This window comes from Cariama cristata, unplaced genomic scaffold, assembly GCF_000690535.1.
Source record: "Cariama cristata isolate BGI_N322 unplaced genomic scaffold, ASM69053v1 scaffold13232, whole genome shotgun sequence".
Taxonomy (NCBI): Eukaryota; Metazoa; Chordata; class Aves; order Cariamiformes; family Cariamidae; genus Cariama; species Cariama cristata.
The window spans coordinates 5,001-28,897 of record NW_009602238.1 but is presented as its reverse complement, the minus strand read 5'-3'; the positions used below and the strand labels follow the sequence as shown (position 1 = coordinate 28,897).

Below are 23,897 nucleotides of genomic sequence, written 5' to 3'. Positions count from 1 at the left end.
CCTGTCTCACAGAAGTTCACAAAAGCCAGAAGAAAGTGAGTGCAATGGTGACAGACAGCATTTATTGAAATTACGCTACCCCTTTAAAACTGAAACCCCTGCAAATGGATACAGCTGAAAAGTCATAAAGTGTTTGCTCTTCTAACACCATAGTTGCATGCACAATGACATTTCTCACATAAACTCCAAGTGTGTGGCATTATATTTTTTCAGCCCAAACAATTGATCGACATAGAAAATGAAGTACCTGAGCAGTTCACATCTGCCGGGGTCTCTTTCATTGTATACCATTTTCTTCAAAATTCGACTCAAATGGAGAGGGAACCAGCAAAGAGCAAAAATCACGACTAAACAGAAGACTGTCTTTGCAACTTCTCGACGCTAGAAAAAGAAGATAACTATGACTGAGTGCCTAATTCATATTAGTAGGTGATTGTGGTGTAGTGATGTTGGCAGCAAAGTCAGTCATCTAGATAAAACATGCAAGGATCCCCAAAGTGCAGCTTCCAGACTATCAGATGGCCCTGAACTGCTTTCTGTGGGGCTTGTCATGTTCTTGATTCTGGCCATCCTCATCAGAACCCACTCATGATTGAGACTGGAGCAGCTGGAGCACACAGGTCATTGTCAGGACACACCACGGAAAATCCACTGCTGGGCTTTCCTGAACCTGATTACTTTCCCAGCCCTTCTTACTCCTCTGCACTGGAGTAGTGTTTCTGGCAATCCCTCAGATAAACCTCTTTCTTCAGAAACGTGCATAATCTGCAAGAAAACTTTTTCATGTATGAGGGAAGTGGGGATCACACCTGCTTGATAAACCACTTGTACCTAATCCTTAACGTGGGGCAATCGGTAAACCCAAGACACCTAAATCAATTGGCAATAAAAGTTCTATTCAACCATGTACCCAGTCAGGATGTCAAATTCTCTCTGATGTACTATTTCTTATTTAGTATGCATCATGTTACATAAAGGGATACTGCACAGTATATTAATTTTGCTATGTGATCCTTGCTATGTGATCTTGATCTTGATGTTCTTAAGTAAATAGTTCCTCTACAAACAAAATTCTAGAAATGTCTGTACTGCAGTTTAATCGCGTAATACTTAGTCAGGAAATAATTTCAATTTAATGGCTATTTTATATGGCTCTAGAGATTTACAGATGTTTTAGAGGATTCTTGACAATGCATACCAGGGGTGTTTGGTAGGCATGGATTTGATAAAGAGCAGCATACGAAGGGGTAAGAATACCACTTCTGAATCTGCCACTGTAATGTAACAATAACAAGCATTGCAAGGCTCTGTCATTAAAAAACTTAAGAGTCAAATGTGTGATTACAGTAAGTCTTGTTAGGCTTTGAATATGACTATTATTTTTTCTCCTTTCTTGGAATAGCAGTTTTTATCAAAATATGAAAAAGATCGTGACTAGACATTAATGTGGGCAAGGCTGTAGGGAAGGAAGGAAGGAAGAAAGATGATAGTTGAAAAGACAAGCATTTGTCAGTTGTGGTCTAGAGTCTTCCTCCAGCAACCAGTCTGAGCCGCTTGCTGGGCACTGCAGGTCAGGATGGGAAAGCTGGAGGGTGGATTCCCCCACGCCGGACATACCATTCGGGTTCGACTGGGTGGAGGAGCTTGTGTGTGGCCCTAGGACAGACTGTGTTGCAGGCCCTGAGGTCTGGTATGGGGAAAAAGTGGAGGATTTGCACAAGGAGCGGATTTGCTGGTCTGCCCTGATCTGGAATGAGCCAGCGGAGGAGGAACCTCTGAGAGAACTCGCTCCGATGCAGAGGGCACTGCTTGAGGGATTCACATCTGCGAATGTGGAATTTAAAAGAAAGAGTGGAATTTGAGGGGCTGACGTTAACGCAGGGGAAAAGCTACAGATTGTTTTTAAAACTTCAGTTAAGAATTCAACATCAGACAGTGCTGCAAAAACAGCAAAGTGAGATCTGACAGTTCTGTCAGTGACTTTATTCTATGATCATTTATTTGTACTATTCTCCTGTTGCTCTTTTCAAAGCAGCTACAGTAGCGGTACTGCAACAGGGCAATAACCCTGAAAAAAAAGATCCGCTCTATTCTAAACCAGGTTATTCGACAATTGCTTTTCCTATGAAACTAAAGTTGCATATGAAAGTGTGCCAAAAGTAGGGGGGACCCGTGGAGTCATATCTTTATGAATAAAAAGAAACATTTTTTTGGCAAATCTTTGTAGTTAAATTTCAAAGCATTTAGCCAGTAGTGATTTGAGGTTAAAGAGCAGGAGAACACAACTGTCAGACACACTTAAGAAAAGAAAGAAACTAGCTAGTTTCCTGAGCATGCTGTCTTCAATACTTCCTTACACTATGATTTAATCTTGTGTTCCTGGTTTAAATGAATACCTTAACATCATAAATAACCTACATCCTCACTTTCTATTTCTGTAATTTACTGTATTCAGGTAGACTTTGAAACATTTCTAAGCTAACAGCATTTTCAAACATTGGTGTTCCTCATATTTACCTGCTTAAGGTGTTCACTGAGAGCGATTCTCAAGTTGCTGTTTCTTCTGTTTAACATTTCACAAGTCATTAGCGTATAAAAGATGGCAGTACACGCCAGTGGCATGCAGAAATAGAAACCAAACAGCCACCAATCCTTTGCATCTTTGTAAAACTGTAGATAAGGTAAAGAAAAGAGAAGATATTTTCTTATGATTCAATGGAAAGTACCACAGAAAGGTCTTGGAAAGCGTGACAGTTGGTACGCTGGTATCTCTCTATTGGTAAACAGCACAAATTGTGTAAACTTTCTCTTTGTTGATCTGTTTTGGACAAACACCAAAATGGGAACTGTGGCAGTGTAAACATTTATTTTTACCATACGGATAGCCTGCCTGCGCCTTTGTTGCAATCTGTCTTGGGTTGGAATTAATTTTTTTTGGTTGTGTTTTCTGAACATTTGCACTCATTCATGAAAACTGGAATTGAGTTTCATGAAAAAGACTTGCCAAAATGTAGACAGTGTCAGTTTGAGATAACAAATCTTACTAAAAGCGTGTCTCAGGAAATGCCATTTACTTCTATGGCTTCTGTCCTGATTCCAAAAAAGGAAAATTCAGAATGTCCTGTGAGTTTAATCACCTTTGGTTATCAGTGGAAAGGTTGGTGGTTGGTTTGCTTATGTGCTGGGCAGATAGGAGCCCCTTCGTAAGTGTTTGTCTGATACATGCAAAGCTTAGGAACGGTGACTTCTAGTGGTACGGTTACTTTTAACCCTTTGCCTGCCATTCATACCATTTGCCTTTTCTGACAGGACACTGAGGGACCTGATAGAGTAGGAGTACTTTGCTGTGTAATTTCAAGTGTTAGCTGTGATTTAAGCTATGGTTTCAATGAATACATTTATGTATCATGGGAAATACTACATTTGACGAAACATTTAAAATTACTTTTTTCTGTAGACGATTATATTTTCAGACTTGAGAAAATATTGTATCTTGGTTTTTAACTTTTATGCTCAGCCAAAAGTGTGCACTGAAATACGACATTTTAAAGACTTCCTGTCTCGATGTTATTAGCCATGGAGATGGATGTGTGTAAAAGGGAACCTTCTTTCTCATCATCTTTCCCCTAGCTTGTTTATTCCAAGCGGATGTGCTCTTGTAACATCACAGTTCCCACACCAAATGTCAAAATGCTAATAACTGAGGATTACATGAGTCCTGTTTGAAAAAGTCAAACTTTTGACATCTTGTTTACATTGAAAACTGAAGGGTACTAAACTTTGAAAGATGAAAAAAGTGGATGCAATTAATAGACTAGTCTTTAATAATGTTCATTTTAAAATCTGCTTTAGTTACACTAGAAAGTTGATTTACTAAGAAAAAGGGAATGCGTTTGATTTTTTCTCCCTCTGCTCCAACACAGTTAGCTGCTTACACAGCTTGCCGATTTGGAGTATGCTGCTGGTATCTGGGCCACAACCCCAGCTCACAGGGCAGTCTGAGCTGTGCTGATGAGCTTGTTTCCTCCTCCTCCTCATTAGCCTCATCCCTGCATGAGGAGGGGCTACAGTCCGCTGCATATTTGCACTCTCCTTGAGGGCAGAATTTCCCCCACTGGGAATAGAGCTTCTGCCAGCAGAAAACCAGAAAACAGTATGCCTCATATTTGAAGAGTTTGTACTGAGGGGAAATCTAGTTACCACTCCTTCTGCAGAGAAAAGGATTACAAATACATGGAGACAATCATCTTTTCCGTGACAAATTCCTCCAAGTCAGACTAGAATTATATTGGTTGGGCAGCACAACAAGATGTGTACTGTATGAATCCATGCTATGTTTACAAGAAAAACTTTCTGTCATATCAGTATACCAGCTTTTGTGGGCATTGCCTGTCAGTTAAGAAAACACACACATACAGTTGTGTCACAACCTTGACTAACGCATCGATTCTCTATGAGGACCTGGCTTTGTTAAGTTACAAAACCTACACAAAAATGTCTGTAAATGATTAATTGTGGAATCTGAGTTTCACAAAGCTTCCATCAAAGCACAAAATTGGGTGGATTTAAGAGAAGTAGACATTCTTTTGTTTGTCTTGAAAGCCCACATGGAACTGGTTTTCTACAGGAAATGTGCATTTTAAACAAGCTTCCTAGTGCGCTCAGCCTCTTGGGAATCATGGAGTAGCGTGAATCTTTTAAGTTTTTCAAGGATAGCTTTAAACATGAATAAAGCTCCTATTAAAACCAAAAGTTAATCATAAATGCTTCCCAAGGTTTAGTAGTTGTTTATTGTGGTGTTTGTGGTAGTAAATACTATAGTTTCCATTTTATATTTCCATTTTAATCTCATGTTTGTACTTGCTTGCAACACATTGAAACACAACACTCTCCATTTTGACTGACACGTTTGTTTCCTTGAAAATCAAACTCGCATGGGGAGATTTGGAGCTTTTAAATTATGCTGAGCAAGTAAAAGATACTAATTCCTGCTAATAAAACAAAACAAGCTATTCTGCTTACCATCGTTAAAGTTAGCATGCCTATGGAACACCTGTAGTGTAGTGTTTCTGAGAAGAGGGAAGAGAAAACTATTCTTTTTCTTAGGGAGAAAGGAGGTGAAGATTGTCCCGGCACATTTGTGGAGAAAAACAGCCATTACAAAAGGGAAATTTGCTGCAGTTTGTATTTCTTATAACTTCTATTCTTGTAACTACAGTATCTACAGTCATATAGTCTGTAGAGTTTAGAAACAAAGATACAGTAATTCCTGGGCAATTCCATTCTGTCTTCACCTGCATTACTGATTTCCATTAGGGAATTCCTTTTGTCTTCTCTTGCAATTGTCTCTTGCTTTTTCTGCCATCCCTGCAGTCTGTGTAACCCTACCAAAGCTGGGGATGTTCCTCTGAAAAACACTATTTATCCACACTTTTTATTTTTTTAATTTCCTAGCTCCATTTTGCCCTACCCTTCCCAATTCTAGTCCAAGCCATGTTTCGATCCAATAAAAGGAGAAATGCCAGACATTCAAAAAAGAGAAACTTGCACTCTATCATGAAAAATTCTAGTCTGGAAAAAAATATGGAGTTTCTCTCAAGACTTAAGACCTTGCACTATCTGCCTTCTCTGAGACTAATGTGAATATTACTCTTTTTTTATTACTGGGTGAATGGCGGCTGGCCCTTTTTTGGGTTCACAAAATAAAAATCAAGATACCACTTTCCCATTTTCTCAGCGGAAGGCCAGGCAGAAAATCAGTATCCTCCTATGTAGTAAAGATCTATTAATTGTGTAGTGACCACTCACCTGACTTGCTTTGAAAAAGCTACTGTGGGTACTGGCAAGCGTTAAGCTGCAGTAGTGCAGAGGATGAGGGCTATGAAACGTGCCAAAAAAAGCCCGGTGTGTCTCAGGCACTTCTCTTGCTCTTGAGTTGCTGTATCTAGTTGACAGCTAACAGTGCCCAAGCTACCTAGGTTGGACATGTGAGTCTGTCAGATTTGTAGTCATGATTTCTTGTAAATGAAGGGATTATTCTCTGTTTGACTTTGTAAGTACATACAGAATAGGAAAAGTTATGTTACAGCATGGATCCACCCTTTTCTTTGTCTGCCAAAAGAGCTGGCTACTGCATGCAAAATGATGACAGAACATGGTAAAACATGTTTTTTGACAGTTACAAGGTCCAAGGTGTTATACCTAGAAACACAATACCTTCCAAGGCTCTGGCTACCCTGATACATCTCTTGATTGTACTTAAGCAGGCCTGAATTGCAAATTTCTGTATTAAGAATCCTCAGTAGTGAAGAAATGAAAATGTTGCAAAGTCCCATTTAGTATCTCTGGCTGAAAGTAGAGACAGGTCACTATAAATGAAGGATCCTCTTTTAGAATACATTTTGCTCTTCAATGGATGAATAAAGCGTATTATAATCCAGTATCTTAATTGTCTAACCTGTATACTGTGGATTCCAAAAAGAGAAGAACAGATGTTACTTACCAACATAAAGCTATTTGTAGGATTGAGCATGCAGGTAACATAACCTTCATCCTTGTATCTGAAAGGTACCACAGCAAAACCAATTGCTTCTGGAATAGCCAGTATGAAGGACAGAAGCCAAATGGAGAAAATTTCAATAGCGGTGATCATAGGGATTCCAATTCCTTGAACGCGGCTCCAGGAGGCAACTGCTCTATACCTGAAAGACAAGCATTAGTTTCCAACCTTCAGTTTCTTCTTTAAATTCAAAGATCTTGGTTCAGTTTTATATATTAAATGTAATCCTAAAGCTGACATCTTAGACTTGTACTACTTGTGTTTTCTGCCTGTTGCAGGGGCTCTGCCAGCTATCAAGCCACGTAGGACAAGGCAGAGCACATCAAGGGGTGGGTAGCGGAGAGCTGGCCGCAGCCGTTCTGCTTAGGCACAGGATTGCATGGAATTCTGCTATGTGGACTACACTGATGTTTTCTAATTAAAGTAGGCAAGGTTTGTGAGGACAGACTATATCTTTCGCTAGATCACCTGACATAACAGAAGGAAGAAAGCTTCCAGGCTCACAAGCCATTCTAGTAGATACAAAACAGGTTTCTGCTTCAGCTACCTCAGCTGTAACAGTGGGGCTGTCTGAAGTGGTCAGCTTCTGTGCAATGAAATACTGTGAAAATACTCTTCAGGAAATGAAAATGCATGTGTTCTATTTACACTATTCAGTGATAAAAATACTGGTTTTATGCAGCATATTATGTATTTGCCTTAGACTACAACTGAGTGCTAGTTAGGACTGCCTGAGAGCTATCTCAGCCTCTGCATCACCTTTCTGATGAGGAACTGAAGTGCATGGCCAAGAAGACTGTACATGCCAGAACTAACATATTTTCCCGCTACTTTATCCCTTACATAGCAAAATTCTCTGTAAAAAGTGGAATTATTGAAACCTGCTTGGTAATCTTGGTAAAAGGTGAGAACTCTTAAAGAAGTTTCAGATACAGCCCATGCATTTCTCCCTCTTCCTCTTCCTCTCTTTACCTACTCTGTCCCACCAATGTCGGAGGATTCTTGTTACCAGGCTACTGCCTTTCCCCCAGTTAGGGAACTGCGAGGGTCTTTCTCCTCTACTTCTCTGTCAGTTTTCAAGGATCTTGTAGAAATTTATTAGCTTTGAGACCCCAACCTTTCTGTCAACTCTGGTCAAAAGGTTCAAAAATTATTTGGAGAAGACTGCTAAGCATACAATACAGAGTACAAACCAGTCCATAAATAAAATTTTCAGTAGCAGACGGAAGTGTTGTCTAGCAATAACTGCAGTAAACCTCTTAGCATTTCCAACAATTTAGCAAAGACAGTGCTATCTAAAAATTATGGAGAGAACAAATATTATTTTTCATCTTGTAATAAGCTGAAATGCATGCTGGAGAGCTTTCTGTCATGGGCGATGTGACAGTTTCTAAACTGCTTATTTTATTTCCCCAAAATAATAGCACCTTCCTATTTGGAATTGCAGTGCTACACGGATATATGTCATGATGAAATAGTCATCTTTAGTTGGGGAGAAAAAAAGTCAAGAAAGGTTGTTCATCTGCTTTAAAAAATGTCAGAATAAGAAGTCACTGAAGCAGATTATAAATTGTAAGGAGCTGTGCCATTTTACCGTCCTGATTATGGCACGTATTCTTTTCTTCCTCAGACATGCCCTCATTTTCTGTCCTCTTGAGTCCTGGCAGATACATTTGGATACGTGCAGCTGCCACCTCTATTCTTAACACTTGCCGAGGCCCAAGCCAAGGTTAAGCTTTTCAGAGAAATGCAAACGGGGTGGTGATTTTAGCTGATGACAGCAGCTAACTGGAGTACAAAAGGGCACACCAGCAGGCACAAGGAAGGTGAAAGGTATGGGGAAAAGAGATGCCCTCGACAGAGCAGGAGGATAGAATTTGTAAGTATGTAGGCGCCGAGTTGCAGGGATGGGTGAGCTTTGGCAAGGGAAGAAGAGAACAGGGGAATTTAGATCCGAAAGCTTTAGGTTGGAGGATTAGGTTATGGAAAGTTTAGGGTGGGATGGTAGGGAGGTGATGGGAAGGAATTTAGGGTTTAAGGGTTTAAGAGTAGTTGAGAACTCTGGGCTAGGATGCTTTGAGTGTACAGGGAAGTATTGAATTTTGAATTTCTGGGACGGAAGGAATGAAGAGATTCCAAAGGGAAAAAGCATTAGTTAAGGGATACAGGACCTAGGCTACAGAGGTCAGTAAAGTTTTGAGTTATTAAAAGGCATCCTCACCCCTCCTCTAACCAAGACACTAATTTGGGATTCACACACAGAGCATTTCTTCTGAGTTCCTGCATCACATGCCCTTTTGCATTTGGAAGTGTGCTTATTAACAGGATGGAAGACTTGCGAATGAAATCCCCTGTAGCCTCGACGTTAGAGGAAGGAAGATGCATGAATGCAAGATCGGGCCGCAAGCCCCTCACAAAAACTTCAGAAAGCATTACTGCAGAACATCACTGGAAGGTGTCAGAGCCTTGTATGCCATCATTCTGGCAGTAAACAGACGAAAAACTTTTGCTTTGGTATCTATGGCAATATCATGCACGGCATAGTCACAGGTGTACTGCGGAGAGGTTCTCAGTACATCATTTTAACAGAAATGTATATATAAAGATTTATGAACATACTAAAGCAAACTACATTTTGGACTTGCAGATTAAAAATAAAAACATCTTCTAAAGGCATCCTTATCTTCAAAGAATATCAGAAAGGATGGAGGCAATGCTTCACTCATGGGGTGCACGTCTACGAGATTGGAATTCTGAGAGCAGCGAAACAAATAAACTATACTGAGATAATTGAGAAAGTAACATTCAGTATCATATCTTCTCGCACATACTTATTCATATTAAAATTCAAATTTAATTTTAAATAATTTGTGATCCTCTCATATTTCATTTTACCAAATATCAAATTTTGGCTTTAATGACTAAATGGAATATTCATAGAAACATAACCTTTCACACAAACACGCAAATATTTGTGAACTTTGGAAATTTCACAATCAGTTCAAAGTTTACTTTCTACTGACTGGTGATTTTACAAACAGTCCCATCAGCTGCACAAGGTACACAATGCTATCTCATCCTTGACTGAATGATGTTCTTAGGAAACAGGGGCCTGTAGCCTGTACATATTTTTCAAGTAAGAAATGTAAAGTTTGTGTTGTGTCACCTGTGTAACTACGTAAGTGACAACAAACGGGTTGTAAATTGTGCATCCAGTTCTCTCCTTTCTTGCATGTCTGTACCTGTTCTGTTTGAGTTACATCTGTTTTGCACATGAGAAGATCAGTACGCTCAGCAGTAAGGATTTGAGTCCTGTACGTACTTTATTAGCAATTTTTTTTTCAGTTCACAATTCAAATAACTATCAGATAAGGAATTATTGGCTGAAGAATTTTATGAATGGTTTCAGCTAAAGCATACGAAGCTCAGTAATTAGATCAGAATTTGCTGAATGCATATTAACCTGCATTTACTTGGTTTCTTTACTCACTGCTGTAAGTGATGTGAAATATAGTGGTAGTATAATTTTTCCAGTGGGTGTTCTGTGAGTTATGCAATATACAGGATCTTTGTCTAGCCACAAACCTCCCATAATTAGGAGTGGGAAAATACTGCAGGGTTTGTTTCCCTCATAGTTAGAAAATACAGGATGTCTGCCAGGGAACTGACATAAAATACATGCATCATGCGTTGCATTTAATTCCTCAATCTAAAATCTGTCTGTGTGTTTTGTGTTACTTTTTTCTGTTTTCCTTTTGTCTCCAATCTTGTCTAAAATATTCAGTTCTTTTCCAGGTCATTTCCTTTTTGCCATTTAATGTTGTGGCTTCTTTTCTCTCTCCTCTTTTCATTTTCTGCTGCTCATGCACGTTTTGTCAACTTTAATAGGTTGTGCCCTTCAGCTGCTCTCTCTCCTCTGTTTTCTTCTCCTCCCTCTTCTCCCATTCTTAGCTATTTATTTCAACTTGCTTTTCATGGACTCTGCAGTCCCTCCTGTTACTTATATTTAGAGATGCACAGTATTTAAGGACAAGGGATCATTAATCATCAGATATACATACATACAATTAAATATTTTGCACTCCTATCTAGTTATAACTTGCTTAAAGCATTTCTTTCAGAATGACATCCTCTCTTGATCTGAGAACATTAAGAGCAGGACAGCTTCGCCTTTCCCTGGTGGTTTCTTCTTATAGTTAATCACTCTCATTGTTAAAAATGTGTACCTTGTTTTCATTTGGAATTTGTATGGCTAAATCCTTGTTCTGTAAGTTCTTATTATATCTTTCTTTGCTAAGCTAAAGACCCTATGGATATCTGATACATCATCTGTATTTCAGTACTTGGATATTATATCTAAGTGGCTTCTTAAGTATCATTTTTGATAAGCAAAAAATTGAGATCTGTAAGGCCACTGAATCGTTTCTGATGCTTTTCTACGCCACCTCCGTGATTTCACCGTTCTCTGGTAAAGGACAATTGTAGAACTCTGGTTAACCTTCCAGTATGGGTCTGATTAGTGCAGCACAGTTGTTGTTTTTGCTGTGTCCTAGATTCGTTTTTGGAACAATTTGGATGAGTTTTACCATAGTGGTATCTAATCAGAATTAAAAAAGAAAATGTATAGTGGGCCTTACGAAATGAAATCAAGGAGTGTATGAAAATTAAATCAAGGGCTATAGCTTGTCTCTGGACTATCAGTCTCCTACGCCTGCTGTCTTACAGAGTAGGTGCTTTTGTTTCCCTATTCTTTTTGACTGTATTAGAAAATTAGTTGTTCAAATGGCCCACTAGTACAACATTTTCCTGTTCTGCAGGTATCATCAGCCCTTTATAAGAGGAAAAAGCAATACAGAAAAGATAAGAGACTTGATCAAGGACGTAAGAAGGAGTCACTGTCAAGATTAGTGTCAGAACAGTTCCTAAATGACACTACTGTTGCTGATACCAATCTATTCCTCTTCGTTGTGAGAGATCACAGCTGTTCTTCATTTTAATGATAGCCAGCAGTGTGTTGATTGCAAAGCTCTTAATACAATAAAGCTCTTAGAGCTTTGTTTTAGTGGTAAAATCTTGATTTATCTAATACACGTAGTGGAAGTTGGGCCAGATGAAAGTACCTACCCCAAGATTACTGTTCTATGCAATTTGGTATGCAGAGGAGGCAAGAAGAGGGTGTATGCATATTAAATGAGATCCATATCTCCACTCTTCTTCTTAAAACCATTTCTTCATCAAAATCATTATGCCTGAGACATAAGCAAGAGTAAAAGCTCAGGAAGGGAAATATCCTTCCTCTTAGTCAGTGTCAGGCACTGTTTAGAAAAAGAGTCAGACTACCGTCACCATCATGACCTAGAGAGGCATCTGAAATAAGTGTGAGCTTCCTCTGAAGGGTGAATGGCTGGTTTGGTCTTTTCTGTCAGCCTCTTAAAACCCTCTCCACGTGCGAGTGGACAATGTTCCCCTTGGGCAGGCACAGTTAAACCTTAACGCACTGTCCGTGCAAGTCACTTTGTGCGAGGGGCAGAAGTAAGGAGTGGAGTTTCACAATAGGATGTAGTTAGCACAGAGAACAGCCCTTGTAGGGGGAAAAAAAAATCTTGTTCTAAATTAAGGCTGTAGTCTTCAAGAGTCAACGATTATCAAAGCTATGGAGCTCTGAATTCATTACACCAATTGACTATCTTTTTCTACCTCGTAGAATGTAATTCCATATATAGACACCCAAAATAACTATAAACAAGATAGTTTTCAGGAGCTTTTTTAAGAAAAAAGTAACTTGCCTGTAGACCAGAAAGAGTCCTGCTGTGCCGGCACACAATTCCATATTTACTGATTTTCCATACTAAAAAAGCAAACATGAGCTGATGTGGAATTTTGTGTTAATGTGACTATGCCACTTCCAGGGCCCAACCTAACTTGCTGAAGATCCTCTCAGATCCTGATTTCGTGGTGATTTAACCTAGATTCACTTCATGTTAGCCAGTATCAGAATCTGGCTGTATACATGTGTTTTCTAACATGCATTCTCTGCAACCATTTACTACGGTAGCACCAGATGATAAAGAATATGTCCTTGGCAAAGCATGTAAACTGGGAGAGGAAATTAAATAGTCTGAGTCTGATCCTGTACAAGCCTTTATTCTCAAATGGAAACGGCATTTGGTTGTTGTGAGGATTAGCAAATCAGTGCTTGTAAAGAAATATATATATATGCATATATAAAGAGGTAGCTTCAGCTGAGTCAATTTATGAAAATGTTTGTAATAGAAGGACTGTATCTGGTGAAAGTGCATTGTTCAGGACTTACCTAAGAAACTCCCTGTTTCGTGTGTGCCTGATCTATTATTTATTCCTTAGAGCAGTCCGTGGGATTGTATTTTATGCTGGGCAGATATTGTTGGAGAAATATAATTCTTTTTATAGTTCTCAGACTCATGGAAACGGAACACTTGCCTGTGTTTTTGTTTCTGACTTCTGCTAAGGAGTTACTAATGTACTAAGGAACTGTATTTCAGGTACGGATGCTACTAAGTTACTCATCCATTGCAAAGCTTGACCATCAACTTCTTATGTAAACCCAAACCAAGATTAATTTTGAATTTTCTTTTAGCTTTGCATAGCTGTACTAATATATTTTATTTATCAGTATTTTCTGTATCAGAATTACTGATATTTTGGACTAGAACACGATCAAGGAAACTCAAGACCAGTGAAACTAGCTTTAACACAAGTGAAGTCTTCATCTGCTATTGCCTTAAAAGAAAAAAAGCATCAAAGCATAATGTTCAAAAGCATCTTAGCTAGTCTATCACAAACTTGATGTATCTTCCTGAGCACTTTCAGGAGAGGCATTAATTTTCAAACTATCAACATCAAAGTATCAAAGCAAGTTTCCAATGTGTTTTTCAATAAAACTCAATTAGTTATAAATGTTATCAAAATAAACACTGTAATTCTGGTCCATAGGCAGTGAATTGAAAAAATGATTTTTAAGACTAAAGTTTATGATCCTGTTCAAATACAAAATAAACATGAGGTCATATGAAAGAAAGAAGTCTGAACACTGAGTCAAATCCCAATGAATTTTTGTCTGGTAAAGGAAATTGAAATAATGCTTTACTAGAGCTTTTAAATACCTTTAAAAAACCTGTAAAGTTAATTAGTCCAATGGCTTCCTATTATACTTTGAGCCACAGATGTGGTGCTTTGTTATAGTCAGGATATCAAAAACCAGAATGTAAGGTACATCTATACTGTAGTCTGCCTGCTGAGAAGACCATACTAAGTGCTTCTAGTTTTAGGAAGACTGCAAGGGCAAGAACGGTGTCAAAAGACAAAACGTACTGTACCTGTCCACACTAAGGGCGCAGAGATTAAGGACTGTGATTCCCACCGATGCCTTCTGTATAAAGGGAAGGAATTTGCAAAGAAACTGTCCAAATTCAGAATCTCCAAAAGGCCACTTCTGAGCAAGGAGCTAAAGAGAAGATATAAAATAATCAGAATATTTAAAGAGTAACTTAGCAAATATGTAACAATTGTAATTATTTCTTGTCTTAGACACAGCCATCGTAACCTTGAATTCTTCATACCTCAAGCATATCCTTAGTACTGAGTGAATCTGAGAGGTAACTGCTACTATAGAAGCACAGAGTGCAAAAGTTTAAGATTAGGTGTTGACCTTGTACTGCTGTAATAGTAACTTGCGTTGTTAAAAGATTTTTTATTATTGTGCTTCAGCCACCAGTACTGAATAATGAAAATCTAACTCAGCCCTGTCGTGAATGGTTGCAATTACCACGTCCCAGAACCAAGCAGTCAAAGCGTAACTCACAGTTCATAATGAAATACCTCAGAGCCAAATTCTCATGCTGCACGCAAGTAGATTCTTGTCATTGTAAATGTACCACTGTGTAACTCATGACAGTGTTCACTGCCAGATGCTTAAGTGTGTGGAGAAAATATTGTACATACATAATTTGTTCCATATTATGTTTTAAAGGACTAGCATCATCATACACGTGGGCTGTACTACAAGGCAACGGAAAAGCATCCATTTGGAAAGATGTAAATGAGTGGCTGGAGTTTAGATTAGGATTTCCAAGGAGGCATTTACATAACAAATCTTAATACGTTGATTCATGTGAATAGTTGTGAACAATTAACATATAAACAGTAATCTTTCTAGCTGTAACTGTTAAAGCTTTGAACAAGTACACATACATACAAAATACAGGGTACAGAATCAACCAGGATAGTCAAATCTACAACTGACTGCAGAGCCACAGAAGATCTCCCTTTACTAGGTGCCTGACAGTAAAATGGCAGATTACATCTAATGTAAGTAAATGCAGTACGTCCACTCAAAGTACTGAGCTCTAACTTTGCTGATTCCACTCAAGAAAGGGATCTTACAGTCACCATGAATAGCTCTTTTGAAAAACGAAGTCACTACACCTTCTCATCAGAAGGGGAAGAGTCACTTTTGCCCTACCTTTTTTTTAATCTTCTCCCCTAAAGTCTCTGCTACTTGAGCCTTTGTAAGGGGTAGGATACTGAAGAAGAGGGAAGATGAGTTCTTTGTGTGAGCCCAGCAGCTCTTACGCTCTTAGCAACTTCTGTTAAAGTGGTTGTGTAATGGAAAGCGTCAGATTTGAAATGAAAATATCAAGTGCTTGAGCCAGATACGTAACTTTGTCAACATCCTAATGGATGTTATATCACCTATATAAACAGAGGGCACATTTTCAAAGGCAGTACTAATAATTGTCTTACTGGATAATTAACTAATTATTACTACTGTGCAGTCAGTGGACTTACATTAAGCCTTACTTATCAAAGGCTAGAACACAGACTATTTTGATGGTACCAGCTAAGTTTGGAGATGTTTTTATTTGCTTCAGAGGAAGACAGCAAATGATGCACTATGGAGTAACAATTATAAGCCAAACCCAAGCTTCTGAAAGCTTCTAAAACCTAATCTTGCTGAATTTTTAGAGATAGTCAGATCCAGACTTGGGACTGTTTTATGGAACTAAAATAGATTTAAACTTCACAAACAAATTTTGGTTGTTGGTCAGGACTGTAGTATTCAAAGTAAACATTTTATTTCTATTTAAATTACTGTTAAATTGAAACATACTAATAATCACTACCTTTAGCAATATAAATGTTAACTATGGGGAGTTAAAATTCACATCTGTCTTTATCTCAGTTGAGGTAGGAGTTACCTTTCTGGTTTTTAACAGCACGAGTTTTTCAGAGCACTTTGCTGTAGAGTACAGGATGTTTATCACCGAATGGCAGATTTGTAGGAATTCATCTTCTCTTTATAGTCAGTCCTGGTCTGGGTTTTTCACATTCTCTCTTTTTTATAGCTAAATGCTAAATTACTTGTGCTTTTTTTCCCTCAAATACCTCAAAACTGCTGGAAGCAGCTATGTACTACATGTTGCCTATGTCTCTCTAGGACCATATTCATATTGTCATTTGATTACTTGTATTTCAAGACAGATTTTAGCAATTCATAACTTTCAGCCAACTGGGCATTAATATTATGGAGCAAACTTATGTGTATGACTGCTCGTTAAATAGGAAAGACATTATCTGTTAGGCATTACATTTTTTACTGGATTATTTTTTCTCTTCAGCTGAATATTGAAATGGGATTTCTCAACATAAGCTATAGGATCAATCCAAGTTTGTCTATTCCCATTTTCTTGGAAGTGTCAGAATATCATATAAACGTGGTTCCATTTCCTCTTGTTCTGTGACTGTATGTTGCTGTGTGTTTTCTGGCATGCTGAGAACTCTCGCCTCCTTCAAGGGGAGCCGAGTATCTTATTTACCATCAAGACCACAGCAGAGAAAATGCAAGCACCTTTGCAATGGCATTCCAATTTAGAACAATCATATTTGAAGAAAGCAAATTGCCCTTGTGCCAGAAGGCTAGGGAATGGATCACTAGGGTTCGTGGTTTAACTATTGTCAGTACCTTCAGTAGCAAAGGTAATGAGATCATACCTGCGAGCTGTTGATTAGTTCCTCTGATTTGATCTGTATTTATAGACTGAATGAAATACATTGAAAGCTTCAGCAGAATTATTTTCTAGATAGATTCGCAATATTATAACATGTTCGCAGGGCATGTTTTTGCCTTTTGCCTAGAATGCTTGCATGAGGCTTTAGTTTATGTCGGGGCTGCAGAAAACATGTTGGATAAAGAAGGGGCGATCTGAAATCATGGTAATTCTCCAACCAGTTGCAGTCACGTGGAATTTCACCTCCGGACTTCTAGCTGAGTTTGGGTACAATCGGAATAGTTTTCAGCCACCACCGGGTAAAGGCTAAATTATAGATGGCATTGCCAAGGAAAAGAGGCCCTAACAGACTTTTGTCAATCTCCTGTGCCAACCAGAGCCCCAAAGCTGATTTATCATTATAGATCACACTTTCAAAGACAACTGAAAGATAACCACCTATTCATTTATGTGCACTGGCTGTGGCTGTAGCGTATACCCAGCAATAGAAATGAACAAGCACTTTGTAGTGACTGTGAAACTCTGTTACTACAAGGCAAATATTAGCTTCAAAAAGAAAGGTGCTGTACTTGAAAAAGGTTCACTAACTCATTACTCCTCACAAGGAAGCTTTATCATGGTTCAAGCATGTACACATCTTCCCCACACCCCAGGAAGCTCTCCTTTTTTAAGATTAAAAGTATTTTATTCCTTTTGTTTCTTACACTTTTCCACTAATTGAAGTAACATCAATACCAAATCATTGACATTCTTTTCAAGCTGATTTTAATAAAAATCACTGGGATCAGAATCAAGTTATTTGATTTTTAAGATTAACTTTGCAATCATTTCTGTGGGTATACTCCGTTATCATTCTGCAGCAGCTATGCATTCATTACTTGCCCTTGGATCACGTGCCAAGTTTTTTTTTTTCTGTAGCTGTTTTTAGTTGGCAAATCCGATCCTGTCTTTGGTTTTACTAATTTTACACCAAAACAAGTCCATTGCCCTCTGCTCTGCCCTAGCAGGGTATGGAAACTTCAGAGAGAAATAACACCATTTATTTTGTATAAAAAAATGGGCCCAGGAATTTAATTGAATTAGTCCTGATTTACTTAGGTACAATATAAGAACTGGGACTACTGGCTCTGCTCTTCCACTGCTTTTGCATGCTTTGATATCCAAACAAAATGAGTATAAAATTTTGGCAGATTACATTTTCTCTCAAGGCACAACAATAGGAGGAATCAGGCTGATTATCCCAACTTGTATACCAGTTCTCCATGAGTTGGTCAAATGGATTGTGCTTTTGCAAACCCACTCACAGAATCTCTGAGGTTTCAAAATAAGACATGCGGCAAAGGAAATGCACTAAGCTGCAGTTTGCAACTTAGAAGTATTTTGTGCAGTTCAACTGTGGCGCAATTCCTGACTGAGAAAAAAGTGTAGTCAACAGCATATTTTGACACTGAAATCAGAAACCAAGATTTCAAGGTTCTACTGTCGGTCTCAAAAAACCTCAGCAAAGTGACCAGCCAGCCACAGCTTCCTTGAGCATCCCCCCTTCTCTGCTGCTTTATATGGCCTCTCTGCCCTGACGCTGCAGCTTGAGACAAACAAGACAGCAGCGCTGAGAACATTCCTTTGCAATGATTTTTAAATGTCACTCAGTTGATTTTATTCTACTGCTGTTGCTATTTTCTAACCCCCATCAGTAAGCTAGCTGATGTACAAAACATAAAGTCCCACTGTGCATCCCAAGCAATTTATATATAGTCTAAAAGAGAGAATGTTATAATCCAACTACATGAGTATGCACCAGTACATGCTCATGTGCGTCCACAGTGTTTATCTAATACGAGGCTGATACTCTGTGTTTACAGGCAGATGATGACCCTGAAGCTCAGCCCAAAATAGATGGACTGGGTTAGGTGCTGGATATGAACTGGCTCTGAGCTGCTCTACAAAAACTGCTTTGGTTCAACAACTACATGTCAGGAGGTCCTCTCTCTCTGCCACGTGGCATTGAGAATAAAAACAAAGGTTTCATACCTACCCTTTCCTGCTCTGATCTCATCCTAGTGCTCTAGAGCCTTCCCCTTCTTATATCCACTTGGGACCATTGTTGTGCTGACACACAAGATCTGTTTTCCAGAAACTGAACTGTATTTCATACAGATAGTGCTTGCCCCTCATGCCACCCCCATGCAGGACATTCTCCTGAGTTTCATGTAAGTATTCAGTGATACTGATGGAACAACCCTGGCAGTCAGAGTTTCTGCTCTGTCTTCAGCAGGACAAATAGAAATGCCTTCTGTACTCCACGACTCCTGTTACACCTGTGCAGTATTGCAGAAAGGGACCAAAGCAGCAGATTTCTGTTTGTATAGATAATGTATAGTTGTATAAGTGACCAGCATCCCCTAACCGTGGAGTAGGAGTTACAAAACCAGTGTATTCTGGGGTGATTTCCTTTCCTTGCAACATAGCCCAGAATGAAAGACAAGAGAAATTCCTCTGTTTTTATCAGATCAGCACATTTGGGCTTGGTTTTTTTTTGTTTTGTTTTGTTTTTTTAAGGCTAGTTTCCCCTAAGAGACACTGAGCTGTCTTGGTAAAGTTCTATCATAAATTGTGTTCTACAATTATGTATGCCCTTGTCTACTTCAAGGCATGGGCCAAATATGGTGCCTGGTGTTTTAGTTGGAATCCAGGTGAAATCTGACTGAGCACAGGGTGTCCGAGGTCTGTACCACTGAGCTGACTGCATTAAGTGACAAAAGACGATGATTCTGACTGAAGGGTTCCTCCCACCTCTGATCTATAAGAGTGGCTAGTTAGGAAGAAGGGTAGATTGAGTCTCCTGCTTGTGGTATTTTCATTGTGGTATTTTGATTCAGTGACTCAACTGGGACCCTCTGTCCCCATGAAACTTCACAGGACAAGAATTCACTGCATGTTCTCAAGCCTTTCTCTTCTTCCTCCAACCCATATATCCATGAGAGGATTGCATTGCAGGACAATCCTCATCCATTTCTTGCTTGGGACCCCCAGACACATCTGTAACTCAGGTGTGCTCCACCACTCTGCTGGCAAAAGGGAGAGCGGTAAGGGTGAAGGAGAGAGAACACAGCCCGTCTCTAGGCATTCTTACCCTTCCCACTGCTGAAGTGAAAAGCTTCGGCTTTGGGAAGGACAGTGAGTAGAGGAAAAGTAGAGGAAAACAAAGGACAAGGCTAACCTTTATAATGCAGGGCACAAGACCAATATTGAGTAGATCATGGTGACATGATAGTTTGGGCTTCTGCTAACTTTGGTATCACTTGGGTTTTTTCCTTACAATTAGATTCGCAATACTGCCATGGTAGAGAAGGCACACTGCATCTCCTCAACTGTTCTTTGCAGGAAATACATTCCTAATTTTGCTACAACCAAGAACCGTCTTTTTTCCACTTTGGGTGGATAAAAGACTCTGTTTTTTCTGGAAGGAAGAAAGGTTATGTGAGGATGCAAGAGAACCACCAAAGACATTTTTTCCTCTGAATTGCCCTACCACAGCTTTTTCTGCTGTTTTGCTCATCTTCACCCAGCTGAGTAAAGGTGGAAGTAGCAGAGGGTCTCACGCCATTTCATGAATGCCTACAGCCTTTATCGCCTGCTTAGGCAGCTATGGAAGGGAATGTATAGTTTTTACACAAGAGAAAATAGATTATACTTCAAGAGATCCTGAAAGGTAAGAAAGCAAATGCCCTGTTTTTGAAGCAGAACATTCTATCTCAACTAACTGGTAAAAACACAAATCCTAAGTTTTACTTTCTTGTTAAAATATTTATATTTATTACAAAAATCTACTTAGTGCTAAAACATTCCTAACAGCTCTAGACATCTCCCCTGTGGTATTTTTACTATTTACAAAGTAGGATTAGGGTTTTTTTGTTGTTGTTCCGCAGTGTTGGCTAACTTCCCATCCTTTTAGGTAGACAGTTTCTCAAGCTGTGCGGCTCTTCTTCAGGGAGATGAGCTGCAAGGTGTGCTTATGTGCATGGTGATTTGCTAAAAGAAATTTTTTCAATCCCTTGGTGAAGTATTGCTTTTGTTGTTCTTCCAGCTGTGTTGTCTTTTGTGTGTGGCTAAAGAGAGTGACAGGATTGCTAAGAAATTATTGCAGAACTGCTAAACCCTGGATATGCACAACGAAAACAATTCCTTGTTCTCTTTAGAGTTCAGCTGATTGAAAAATACAGCAAACATACTAAAATATTCTGTTAAACCCAGAGTCTGTAGGTACTATATAGTATTACAAATCTATGGAACAGCAAGGCAGGCATGAGATGTGAAATTGAAGATGAGGAAGGAGCTGCCTGTGCATCGAAGGGAATGTATATCCCACCCCCCCGAAAGTAAAGCCAATAGTTACAGGCAGAATTGATCTTGAACTAAGACCTAGAATATAAAATCTCTTCCTTAACTCCTACCTATGTATGCACATTAAACACTTTCTGCTAGGAGGCTGTAGTCTGTAAATGGGGAGAACCGATTCCTGATGGACTTCCCTTCCCTGTTCCAATTTGGGTAATTTCTGCCTTCAGGACTCAACGATCAATTCCTGTGCTACCTCCAGATTTCTTTTATGTATGATCACTACATGGAGATATACACCCAAATAACAGGTCATGTTCTGAGCAAGTTATATGGATTTTTGCATCACGCTGGGCTACCAAGGCATTGCTTCTTGGAATCACTGATAAGGATTCAATGAAAGCCAGAATGCAATTGTTAAGCTGGTGGACTCAGAAATTCCTACTGGTATTGGTACCTCATTGAGAAATATACACTGCACATATGATAAATTTTGCTTTTAAAGGGGGGGTTCTTTGTCCACTTAACTTTATGTGTGCTGTAGGCTTGGCCTTATACTTCTTTGGCACAAAACTATAACTACTCTGGGTGTCTCTTGCTCCATTAGCCTACAGGATCAGTCCCAATGTGTTTCATTACGATCCCTGCTTATGTATAATACTAATTCTGTCAGTAAAGGTAATCAGATACGCCAAATAATTTGTCATTAAGAAAGGATTAGTCTAACACTTATGCATTGGCTCTGATGTTGAAAATCATCCATGACTAGAAATGCCCCAGCTGTCTTCCTTTCCTGAGGACAAAATGGCTGAAGATGTTTCCTTACTTACAGTTACCTTTTCTATTTAGACTCATAATGTTCTAAGTAGACTACTCAGATTTAGATGCTGTTGCAACTAAGGTAAGCATGAATACCAATTTACTTACAAAAAAGCTTAGTTTATGAAAGAAAACAACATCTTCTTGAGCTGTTTGAATAGTGGACCCTCTTGCTTGTTTTCTGAGTAGATATCTTTCACTTTATACCAGTAAAATAATTAGGAAAATGTTTGTTATTCACATTTAAAGGAACAGTTTAAAAGCTGGCTAATTTGCTTCATCTGCTTCTTTATAAACTAATGGTTTAAGGAGTTAGGCATATTAAGATGTAAGGCAATAGAATTTACGTCAATCCTATGTAGGTCAGTTTTCAATAAATAGAACTCATTTAAACATTTTTCTCTCAATTGCATAAAAATGGAAGCAGAGACAGCTCAGGACTTCCCAATAACATAGGTAAAACTGAGTTTTGCCATTCCAAAGGTGAGAGCCTTGGCCTAGAGCGTTTCTAGCTCCATGAGCTCAGGAAAGAGCTATGGACAGCTTTTTCTCTGGCAAGCACCCATTGTTCTTGTTGTTGCTCTGCTAAACCTTAGCCAGTGACAGCAACAGCAGTAGCAGCCATAAGGGCTTGCCAGAGCTTTAGCGCAGCCAAAGCAATAGTGGTGCTATGGATATTCTGCTGCTGCCTAGGTATAGCCTTAGGAAACTGTCTGGTTTCTTTATGGAAAGAAGTCCTCTAAAGAAGTTTTCATGCATCGTGTCCAAACTTGGCTTATTTGTTACAAATACACATGACAGTGATGGGTAATGCAGGTAATGCAGCAGCTTTCCGCTACGTCCTACACCACCTGAGACTAGAAAAGGAGGTATGAAACCTGTTTCTTCTTCAGTGCCTTAGCCCTACCTCTACAGCAGCATAAAACATAAAAGTTGTATCACCCATTCTTCTTTTCACTACAAAGAAGTCATTCTTACTGATTTGGAGGCTTTAGGCTTTGACATCTTGAACGTCTGAGATGGGTATGTTTTGGGTAAAGAGGAAACTATTTCAGTCCAGCTGCTATAAACATGTGATTGAAAATGAAATTGTCTTAGTTCGCTCTATGAAGGCTGGATTTATAACTGGCACCCTTCCTGTAAAACTCAATTTGTTACAATTTTTAATATTGATTTGATCCTACAAGTGGATATACTAGCGGTAATTTAGTGTAATGGGGCTTAAATACATCCAGGATATCTTCAAAGGAGGCTAGTGAATATTACTCACATCTCAATCCATTTAACAAATTGCTACAGGGAATCCACTATGTAATTACAGTAATTGGAGAAAGTTAAGGGGGGGATTTTTGAAGCTACTGTACCGTGAAGAAAGGGTAGAAATGTCAAACACCTGTGACCGTATCTTTAGCTGACATAAATTACACCTTTTTTTTTCTATCCCAGCATCACATCCTTGTTAATTGTGTAAATGCCTAACAGAATGATGGGCTCGATTCTCCTGGGACTTTACATTTTCAACTACTATAATCTTATAGCTGCTTCTTTCCAAGGATTTGTAAAATGGATTTGAATATCAGTAACATTACTGACTTCTCTTCTGAAAGTAGTTTCAAAATAGTTAAGGCTACCTTATGTTTTACGGTTGTACTTGATGATCTTTGAGGTCTCTTCCAACCATAATGATTCTATGATTCTATGATTCTATGTTTCAGGAAAGTGATTGCACTTATTTCTGATATTACAGTATAATTACATAGTATTATATATTCTGTTCTATACGATGTAGCCATCTTAATACTGTACTATTAGTTATTTTAATATGCAGGTGAATGCTTGGTTACTCTAATTCTGATTTCAGAGCTGGTTTATCCTCCTAAAAAGAAAAATCTGACCTATATATCATGACTCTCAAGCTAAAAGAATCTTTAAAATAAAGTTCAGAACTAAGTGTATAAAATACTTCAGAATTTAAACTTTAAAACAAAAATAAAACCACTTTAATTTTTTTCCTTAAAAGATGATCGCTTCCATTTTCAAATTGTGCTATTTCCAGTGGCCACCCTTTACAGTGTCACTCCACAAGAGAAGCTAAGTGGTGCCCCAGATTTCAGGATCCCTAGTGATACGAACAG

General features: G+C 38.8%; 1 protein-coding gene across 1 annotated transcript in view; it reads right to left on the bottom strand.

Moving 5' to 3' along the window:
• Nucleotides 1-23,897, bottom strand: part of EDNRA (endothelin receptor type A) — a 29,083-nt gene that overhangs the window by 2,358 nt on the left and 2,828 nt on the right. The window contains exons 2-5 of the mRNA XM_009694681.1: nt 13,915-14,042; nt 6,503-6,701; nt 2,518-2,670; nt 248-381 (exon numbers count right to left, since the gene is read on the bottom strand). Of these exons, the coding sequence (XP_009692983.1) occupies nt 248-381; nt 2,518-2,670; nt 6,503-6,701; nt 13,915-14,042 (614 nt within the window). The remainder of the gene's footprint in view (nt 1-247; nt 382-2,517; nt 2,671-6,502; nt 6,702-13,914; nt 14,043-23,897) is intronic.